The 10,367-nt window shown below is 53.8% G+C and overlaps 1 protein-coding gene across 1 annotated transcript in view; it reads left to right on the top strand.

The window, feature by feature from the left end:
• The window catches only part of RXRA (retinoid X receptor alpha), a 96,184-nt gene extending 85,823 nt beyond the window's left edge, over positions 1–10,361 (top strand). Inside the window, exons 6-10 of the mRNA XM_057371532.1 lie at positions 181–310; positions 3,747–3,879; positions 4,896–4,987; positions 6,661–6,766; positions 9,973–10,361. Of these exons, the coding sequence (XP_057227515.1) occupies positions 181–310; positions 3,747–3,879; positions 4,896–4,987; positions 6,661–6,766; positions 9,973–10,120 (609 nt within the window). The 3' untranslated portion in view covers positions 10,121–10,361. The remainder of the gene's footprint in view (positions 1–180; positions 311–3,746; positions 3,880–4,895; positions 4,988–6,660; positions 6,767–9,972) is intronic.
• The last annotated feature ends 6 nt before the right edge of the window (positions 10,362–10,367 follow it).

The following is a 10,367-nucleotide window of genomic DNA, read 5'->3' as shown; positions in this document are numbered from 1 at the left end:
CAGCACTCCCAATTCCCATTTCAGGGCTTGCCCAAAACTCTTACACCCCTTGTGGTGGAGAAACCAAATCCCTCCTATGCCTGTGACTGATAACATCCACCTCTGCTCCTCCAGCCTCTCCTCCTTTTGCTCTGCCTTTTCCAATCTTTTCCATCCTTTTTTTTTTTCTGGTTTTGGCAGCCCAATGACCCGGTGACAAACATCTGCCAGGCAGCAGACAAGCAGCTCTTCACCCTGGTGGAGTGGGCCAAGAGGATCCCCCACTTCTCYGAGCTGCCCCTGGATGACCAGGTCATCTTGCTCCGAGCAGGTGAGTGGCATCTGCCCCACGTGTGGGATGGGTTGTGCCCTCAAATTTGGGTTCTGCCAGCTTCCAAACCTTTAATTTGTTCTGAGGTTTAAAAAGCCCCATGGGATGTGTTGTTGAATGGGATTCAAAATATGGCAAATCAGCTGAAAAATGGCCCAGCTTCACCTCTGATCTGTGAGGGATCTGGGTGATTTAAACCAAAGGAGTTAAACTCTGCCTCCCTCCCAAAAATGAGCCTTGAAAGACCAAGCAGGCTCAGTCCCCCGTGAAAATTAATCCAACGAAAATGTTTGATCATAATYAAAACCAGAAAAGGGAGAAAAATACATCTCGCTCCTTCTCCCACCCACCAAGATGAAAATAGAATTCTCAGGGCTTATTTTAAATGTCCCTGTGCAGTAGAGGGCTGCAGGAGCAGGGTTTGGGGAGGTGGGGAGCAGTTGGCTGTAGGAAAAGTCTTTCCCCATTGAATGAATTCAGCTCCTGCTGCTGCACAAARATYGTGGAGGGYRAGGAACCAGGAGCAGAGCTCGGTGAGGATGTGWTTGAGGCCACATCCAGGCCTTTGAAGCCCGTGATAGTTTGAAAAGTTCCTTTTTTGCCCCAAATTCACTTTTGCCCAGGTCCTGCACCCTTCCAGGATGGTTCCTGCTGCCCTTTGGTGAAGGTGCTCCTGTGGCTTTTCCATGAGTTTTGGCTCCAGGTTCTCTCTGAATGGCTTTTCCATGAGTTTTGGTTCCAGGTGCTCTCTGAATGTACCAAGTGTGGATTTGAAGAGGATTTCCAGCTCCTACTGTGAGGGTGGATGAGCAGGGAATGCTCTCTGTGGGGATCTTTGAATGTTTTCTGCACAGAGCTGGGCTCAGACAAAGCTCAGCCTTTCCTCAAGCAGAACCCACACCCACCACAGCAGTTCCAGCTTTCCCTCTCTCCCTTCAGCAGCAGCTGATCAAACCTGGAGCTGGAGATTCCCTGTGTTYTCTGCTTGTGGTGACCCTCCCCGAGCTGGAATGGGGAAAATTTTAAACACAACATCCCCAAAGAGCTGCCAGGATGGAGGCAAGCAGGAAAAAWTCARTACAACCAGGAAACAAATTGGAATTAGAGACCAGAGGGGCTGGAATTGGAATTARCAGCAGAGGGGCTGCAGATGGCACCCCATCCCAAATTTTGTGGTGGCTCCAGCCCTGAGYACCTGGAGCAGCTCCCCTGAGCTCCCTGCTCTCAGCACCTCTGCCAGAGCCTTGCATAACCTCACCCCATCTTTTAAGCAGTGGCTCCATGTATTATTGAGTGGCCTGCTGAGAACAGCTGCCCATGAAATATTGAAGGATTAAAACCCAGCTAAGAGCCTCAGTCAGGCACCCTGGGAGGCAAAACAAGTGGAGCACGCAGCTCTGGAGGAGCTGGGCTGGCTGGGCTGCCAGCAGCTTCCCTCAAATCCTGAATCATTTAAAAATACCCCCTCTCTGAGCTGCGTGGAAGGGAAGGAAACCTCACTTTTTGAGCCTGTTTTCCACGGGTTTTCTTGTTTCTGTGCTGAGACAGGAATAACCTGATGTTTTCTCAGCCTGGCAAAGGGTGCTGAGCGTTACATCCCTGCAGCTGCAGCTGCTTCTGGAGGGCTGGTGGGGAAACTTGGCAGGGAGAGGATTGACACAATGCTTTCCCTGCCCCAGAGGAGCCAGGGCATCCCTGAAGCTCTGGGTTTGGTGAGGAAGGACTCACAGGAGTCAAAAAAATCTGCTCTGCCCCTCCAGAGCTTCGGCTGAAGKGCAGAACTCTCAGGGTGGACTCGTTTGGTCTCTTAATTCCAATTTGTTTCCTGGTTGTACTGAATTTTTCCTGCTTGCCTCCATCCTGGCAGCTTTTTGGGGGTGTTCTGGCCAAAGCCAAGGTAGGAAAATCAGCTCCTGCTGCTGCACAAAGATYGTGGAGGGCAAGGAACCAGGAGCAGAGCTCRGTGAGGAYGTGTTYRAGGCGTGAAGCTYTCTGTAAGCCAGGCACTTTGAAGCCCTTGATAGTTTGAAAAGTTCCCTTTTTTGCCCCAAATTCACTTTTRCYCAGGTCCTGCGCCRTTCCAGGATGGCTCCTGTGGCTTTTCCATGAGTTTTGGCTCCAAGTGCTCTTTGCCCATTCCAGCTGAAACATCCCATCTCCACGTGGGAATAATCCAGATGAGGGATGCTGATGAATCCAGCAGAATTCTCTGGAATAAACACAGTTTGGGCTGGGTTTTCTGGTGGTTGTGGGGCTGCAGTGGGGCTGTGTGTGACAGATTYCCATGGATCTGGCTCTGGGAGCTCCTCTTCCTCCCTTTCTGCAGGATTTCTGCAGTCCCACCTCCTCTCCTCCATCCTCCTTGGGTTTCAGTGTTGCAATCCYTTCCACAGTGCCAGGCCTCACCCAGTAAATAGCCAAAGCAATGTTCCCGTGGCTGGGGTGGAAACATCCTGTGGCCACTTAGGAAAGAGTGAACTTTATTCCCTGTCAACATTTCTGATGGCACAGCCCGTGGCTGCAGCAGAAGGTAAATACAGCACCCGTGGGCCGTGTGTTGGTTCCAGAAAGTGAAAAAAGCCGTGTTCCCAGGGCAGGGGAGGTGAAGGATATTGTTGTGTTGCTTTTTTGAACCTGGGAAAAAAAGCCCTAAAGCCAAATACCCTGAGGTTTCTGCACCAGAGTCCAGAACATTTCTGTTGCAGCAGATTTGTCTTTACTGAAGATGCTGCTCCTGGTTGGAAGTGACTGAAATTCCCACCCTTTGGATTTTATGGTGTTTCCTCTCATTTGGGCTTTGTTTCATGAGCTCAGCCTGTGATGATTTAGGGTTTGGAGAGGTGTTGGATTGGGAAGGGCAGCTGGAAGGAGGGGAGGGCACATCTCCCTTCCCCTCCCTGTCAGTCTGGGCTCAGAGGACGCATTCCCTGTATCCCAAAGCAGCATCTCCAGCTATTAAATCCCTTTTCTGAGCAGCTGTGGGGCCATGCAGAGAGCAGACCCCAATCCCTCCCCTTGGTTTTGGACAGAACAGCAAACCCACAATGCAGAGTTTCCCTGGTCCCTTTTGCAGAGCTCAGGAGTGGTTGATGAGCTCMTGGGTGTCCTGAGAAGGAGCTGATATCAGGTTCTGATAGTTCTGGAGGCAGCAGAGGGAGCGCAGGGCTCCCCAGCCACGGCAAGCTGCGGGCACAGCTCGGTGTCTGCACTGTTTACAGAGGAAGCTGCACCCCTTATGAGCTTTATTTTTAGTGCTTTGAGCTCCTGATGGTTTTTTTCCTTCCCTAACACCCAAGAAAAGCTGGCTCCTGTTCCTTCCCCACATCCAGCAAAGGCGCTTTCCTCCCCCTCTCACCGCCATGAGATGACAATTCCCCAAAATTCCCGAGGATCCCACAGCTCTAACCCACAGCCTTGGCCTTTTTCTCCTCCCCAGGGTGGAACGAGCTCCTCATTGCCTCCTTCTCGCACCGCTCCATCGCCGTGAAGGACGGGATCCTGCTGGCCACGGGGCTGCACGTGCACCGCAACAGCGCCCACAGCGCCGGCGTCGGGGCCATCTTCGACAGGTCAGGGATTCTGCAGGGTTCCTGGGGGGATGGAAAGTTTCTGGAGGGATGGAGGATTGGGATTGAACCTTAAACCACCCTCTCTGGACACCCCCATCACTGTCTCCACACCAAACTGCCCCCGTTCTTGCTTGGGAATGAGGAATCCATCCCCATGGAAATACATCATCAAATCCCTCCTCTCCGAGCTGCAACAGCCCCAAAATGGGAGAAAGCTGCCCAGTGCAAATCAAAACCCTTTTCATGGGGTCCAGATGCCATCAAATGTTACGAGGAGGCCGCTCCTTCGCTCCTTTTCATCTTTAATTGGACCAAGACGGGGTTTTATTTGCACAATGAGAAGGCCCCAGCGATACTCAGCAGGTTCCACATGCGTGTCCTGAGGGCTCTTTAATCTCAGGCTTTGGGAGAGTGTTTTAAAGTCAGACTTGGAGGGTGTTTGACCCCCAGTGTGACTCCAGACGCTGCTGAAATGCTGATTTCTCTCCCTGAGACTCATCTTGAGGCGACTGAGTTGAAACCAAATCACCTTTGCTGCTCTGCTCGGTGAGGAAATTGTTCTTCAGACCTGGGTGACATCATTTGTTCCTGTGAGGTCACAAGTGCAAGATCAGGACTTTGCTGCAGGATCTAACGGGAAAAACTGGGCAATCAGTGGAAAATATTTCAAGACCGACACCTGCAGTACGAGCAAAGGGAGCAATAAAAATTACCAGCAGAGGAAATTACTTTTAGATACCTGTTGGGGTGGGCTTTTATTGTTATTTTTTATTTTTAGGCTGCTTTCTCAGGTGCCAAAGCCTCTCAGTGAATGGATGAAGGTGGTTTTTATGGTCCCTGCTGTATCTCACAGGAACTATTGATGTTCTAATGAGCTGTTTTTGATGGAGGAGGAAAAACCATCCWTGGCTGGTCTAAGCCAGCGCCATCCCTGACTTGGTTAAACGTGAGCAGAGCTGCTCTGAGCCCTGGGGCTTTGCACTCCCTGCTGACCCTGTGCTCCCTTGTCCCTGCAGAGTACTGACAGAGCTGGTGTCCAAAATGCGGGACATGCTGATGGACAAGACAGAGCTGGGCTGCCTGCGAGCCATCGTCCTSTTCAACCCCGGTGAGTGCCCAGCTCAGCCCTCCTGGATGCTCCTCTCCCCCAAAAATGCTCCTTTTGGCTGCTTCTCTCCCCAAAAACCTCCAGTGCAAATGGCAGAGGGCAGCCAGGTGGCAGGGATGGGGCAGGAAGGGAGAGGGACAGGGGTGGAAGTTGGTTTAGGTTGGAAGGGATCTTAAATCCCATCCCATCCCATCCCATCCCATCCCATCCTATCCCATAAATCCCATCCCATCCCATAAATCCCATCCCATAAATCCCATCCCATAAATCCCATCCCATCCCATAAATCCCATAAATCCCATCCCATCCCATCCCCTGTCACAGGCAGGACACCTTCCCCTATCCCAGATTGTTCCAAGCCCCATCCAGCCTGGCCTTGGACACTCCCAGGGATCCTCAGCTTCTCTGGGCACCCTGTGCCTGAGTTCCCCACCCTCACAGGGAAGATTTTATTCCCAWTATYCCATCTAACCCCKCTCTCTTTCAGTTTACARCCATTCCYCCTTGCCCTGTCAGCTCTCACCCTTTTTAGGGTGGTGGTGGAAAGAAAGTTCTGGTGCTTGGGGGAGCTGTCACCCTGAATGGGAACAAAATTGGATCTGGATGTTCTTTAAAGAGAAAAATACAGATTAGAGCAGCACCAAAACATGGCCATTATTGTCTCTGCTTCCCACCCTCATCAGCCAAGGGCTTTTATTACCTGCCTTTGTGGAAAAGCCCTTTGCAGAGCTGGAGGAGGGAAAGACATGAAATGTGCTCRTAAAATACACAAAACCTTCCATTTTTGACCAGAGTTCCACCATGACACGGGATGGTTCAGGCTGCTCCCTGTTCCCCCAGCTGCCCAAGGGAAGAAGGAAGAAGGTTCAGTGCCAGGGCTTGTCCCAGCATTTCAGGGAGCAATCCCAGCACARCAGGAGCTGGTGCCAGCCTGCACACACCTGCAGGTTCTCTGGGTTTTAGGGTGGATCAGCCCGGAGCAAACCCCGCTGGAAARAGGATAATCCACATCCAGCAGCAGCCCTTCCCTCCCTGCCCTCACAAGAGCACATTTTATGCCCAAGCACAGCTCCTTGCTTGGATTTTCCCACCAAAGCCAGGCCAGGCTGTTCCAGCAGGGTTTATTGCTATTTCTCGGGTTTGTTTTTCCTTCTCGACTTTTTTTTTAATTTTTTTTTTATTTTAGTCCCCCCCTCTCCTTGCAATCAGCAGTAATTTATTGTCTGTAATTTGGGATTAGCCATATATGGGCAAAGAAGGGGAATCTGGAGAGGTTCCCGTGGCACATGTGCTTGGGGATATCGATTTCTGCACTGTCCCTTTCACCCTGCTAAAAACAGAWCCTCGCTGTGTCCCGGGGACTGTGCCACAGCAGGGGCTTCTCACTCGACCCCACAAATTCWGCACTTGGAAAGGGAATGAAACCCTTTAAATGAGGGTCTGGGACCGCTGGAATGAGCCCAAACAGTTGGGGTTGGGGTGTGATGAGATGGGGAAAAATCCGCAGGGCAAAGCTGGGAGGGGGAACGATCCCAAAATCCCCAAAGCTCGGAGAATCCTGACTGTGGTGRGGCTGGGAGGGATGGAGGGAGCTGGGCAGCACACAGAGGGGTTCCTGCCTGCCTGGAAAGCCTGAGGGATTGTGGCTGATGGTTTTTTGTGCTGCCTTTCAGACTCGAAGGGGCTCTCGAACCCGGCCGAGGTGGAGGCGCTGCGGGAGAAGGTGTACGCGTCGCTAGAGGCTTACTGCAAACACAAATACCCCGACCAGCCCGGCAGGTGAGCTCCCTGGACCCYTCCTGCTGCAGCCCCACCCTCTGCAAACCCCCTGAGATGGGTGCTGCACCTCGGGGAGCTCGCAGAGCATCCTTGGGTCCCTTCTGTTCYGGGCTCTCCAGACATTCCCTGCTGATAAAACCCTAATTTCTACCCATGAGCATCCCTAAAAAAAATCCCTTTATGCAGCCCTTCACTCCCTTCTCAGTAAATCCAGCAAGGTGGGCAGAGCTGAGCAGCCCCAGCAGTGGGATGAGCCCACGTGGGAAAGGGTATCATTTCCCTTTAGGAAACCACGGCGAGCGAAACCACGGCAAAAACAGCACTCACATGGAGTTAATTTTCGGTGGCAGATGAGCATCATTGCTGGGAAGTGAAAGCCTCAATTGATGCTCTTTTTCTCCCCCTCCCTGCCTCCCCCAATCCAGCTGGGAATGGGAGGGGGAATCAGGAATGCTTTCCTGGACCAGCTCCGCAGCTGAGTGGGCGCATTTTCCCAGTTAACAGCCCGAAGCTGGCAACTGCCAGTTAAAGCTCCTGACAGCTTCTTGGGAAGCTGCTGCTGGTGCGTGAATATTGGRGAAAAAAATATTTGGGATTTGCAGCTCACCTGCATTCCTGGTTCAACAGAAAGGATGCTTTCATGGCGGCGAGCGCAGCGGGCAGAGCGTGCCCTCCCAAGTCATGTTGGATTTGTTTTTTCCCCGTTTTTGGGTCTGAGAGTGCTGGCAGATGAAGAAAGATGTGTTGTAACGGGGTTCTGGGATGTTTTTGGCTGGTTTGGGGAAGGAGGGTGAGGCTGGAGGTGGTTTTGGGTGTGGGTGAGCGGGGGAGGTGAGGGATGAGCGCAGGGCACAGAGCAGGGGGGTCACTCTCCTCTCTCAGGGGTTTGTGTGCCCCCCAGGCCGGCTCTGAGCTGCCTCCTCTTCCAAAAAACTCGATTAAATTGCATTTAATAATGCATTTAATAATTTGTGGATCAAATCCACAGCCAGGGGCTCTGCAGTTTCAGCTCCTGCTGGTTTTGAGTGATCATGAGGTGGAGTGATGCTCCTACCCTTCCTTGGTGACCTGAGAGGTTCTGCACCCTAAGGGATGTCCTGAGAGCTGGGACAGGGCCCTGCTGACCTCAACCCATCCCTCAGGGGTGCAGGATAGGGTGGCATCACCCCAAATGGCTCAGGGGAGTTAAGTGACCTCACTCCATCATCCCAAGGGGCTCACTCCATCACCCAGGGGTGCAGGATAGGGTGTCATCACCCCAGATGGCTCAGGGTCAGGATTCCCTGGCATCACCCCACCACCCCAAATGGCTCAAGAGGGATCCCTGACCTTACTTCATCATCCCAAATGGCTCAGGAGGGTTCTCTGACCTGACCCCAAATGGCTCAAGAGGGATCCCTGACCTTACTCCATCACCCCAAATGGCTCAGGAAGGTTAAGTGACCTCACTCCATCACTCCAGGTTGCTCAGGAGGGTTCCCTGACCTCATCCCACCACCCCAAGTGGCTCAGGAGGGTTCACTGATCTCACCCCAAATGGCTCAGGAGGGTTCACTGATCTCACCCCAAATGGCTCAGGAGGGTTAACTGTCGGGCTGGGAAGCCGGAGTTGTGCAAGATCTCCCCGCCGTTCTCCGAAATTCCCTTCATCCTCCTGGCCTCGTGGCACAATGTGATCCCCAGCTGGGGCTGCAAACAAATTCTTCCTGTGGTTGAGCAAAGCCCTGTTCCACCCTGACTGCTGCCTTTCTCTGCTCCGTGCTGTGGGATTTCTGCAATTCCCACATTTTCAGGTGCGGCGTTTCCTCCGAGTGCAACTTGGGAGCACCCTACAAACACCAAAAAGGGGATTTTTCTGCAGATAGAGGCATTCCCAGGGAAAAGCCAGCCCTGCTTGCCCTGAGCAGCCCCTGGGTGCCTACGTGACACCCTGCAGCCGTGGGGAATCAGARCTCAGGGCTCTGCTCTCCYCTCCCAGCCCTGGCACGCTGCGCTCCGRGCTGGTTATCTCACGGTTAAACAGATCCCAGGGCTGGAGCCATCATCTGGTTTGGTTTAAAGTGAAACTTCCTGAATGGGATGGTAGGGCTGATTTGTTTTTCCTGGCTCTGCTCCCACCGTTCTCGCCAGCTCAGCAAAAAAAAAAAAAAAAAACCAACCCGAAAAAAAATAACCAACCCAGGGAGAGGGAATTGTGCATGCATGTGTGATGTCTGTGTGTTTGTGCAAGTCTGTGTGTGTTTTCTGCAGGGTCCCTTTCTCCCCGGCCTTTTGCTGATGTTCAGTTCCTGATTTTGCAGCAAAAAAAGGCAAATCACCCTGCTCCTGATGGTTAAAGGGCTTTTCCCTGGGTTGGGAGCGCTYACACAAGGAGGTGACACCCAGGGGTGGCTCCAAGGTGCCCTTGATGGAGCTGGTGGCTTTCTGCATGCTCCAAAGCCTTTTGCCACCATCAGAGCCGGACACCCAGCAGCTTTTCCTTGGTGTGGGTGGCCATGGATGGCTCTTCTCCATCCTGGCTGGCTCTCCCCAGCCCTGGTGTGAGCGTCTCCCCCAGGCAGGGCAGCGTGGGGACAAAGGGATTTTGTTTGCCAGGGGCTCCTCGGAGCACCCCCTGTCCCGGTGGTTTGCAGAGCTCCTTCCAGCTTTGTGTCCCCATCCCTTGGCCTCAGCCCTGGCTGGCAGCCGGGTTCCTGCCTTGCCAGCAGCCCCAGCCCCAGCTGGTGATGGCCCAAAGCCCAGTGAGGGCTGCTGGAGCTGCTCAGGGGGTGCTCAGAGCCCGCAGGAAAGGGGCACTGCCCAGCCAGGTGCCAGCTCACCCTGCTGGCCACCTCCTCCAGCCCCTTCCTGGCCATTTTTCCTCTTCCCTGACCAAAGCCTGAGCTGCTGGAGCTGCTTCCAGCACCGCCTGTTCCAGGGCTGATCCCGTGCTGTTTCCTCTCCATGGCTGCAGGGCGGGGACCCCACGAGCCCCTCGGGGTGCTCACCGAGCTCCATGCCCCCCAGCCCAGGACTGACCCTTCATTTCTCATTCCTCTCCTCCACCTCAGCCACCAGCTCGTGTTTGTTGTGAATCTGCCCCGTGGCTGGGCCATAATTAATGATTTCCCTGCCCTCTCTGGGTGTAACCAGGTTTGATAGCAGATTCTGTGTCTGCCCGAGCTTAGTGGCTGTGTGACCATACCGTGTCTCCTGTCCCCCCCCAGGTTCGCCAAGCTCCTGCTCCGCCTCCCAGCCCTGCGATCCATCGGCCTCAAATGCCTGGAGCACCTCTTCTTCTTCAAGCTAATAGGCGACACRCCCATCGACACCTTCCTGATGGAAATGCTGGAAGCGCCGCACCAAATGACTTAAAGAGAACTGTGCCGGGTCAGTCCCGCGCCCGCCCGGGCTCCCTCGGGGGCCCTTCCTGCGCTTTTCTTCACCCCAGCCCGTCCCTCCCCGCTCCCCCCAGCGCCGGAGGCACCGTCTGAACCGGGGGACCCCCCCGCCGTCCTTGGCCTCCTCGCCCCCCTGTCCGTTCGCTGTCACCGCCGCGTCTCCAGAGCCGCTCGCTGCTTCCCCGCGCTACTTGTAGAGGAGTGGGAGCGGGGAGAGCTTC

This window comes from Malurus melanocephalus, unplaced genomic scaffold (assembly GCF_030028575.1).
Source record: "Malurus melanocephalus ecotype Western Australia unplaced genomic scaffold, MMel_1.1 scaffold_149, whole genome shotgun sequence".
In the NCBI taxonomy this organism is placed as follows: domain Eukaryota; kingdom Metazoa; phylum Chordata; class Aves; order Passeriformes; family Maluridae; genus Malurus; species Malurus melanocephalus.
This window is presented reverse-complemented; position numbering and strand designations above follow the sequence as displayed.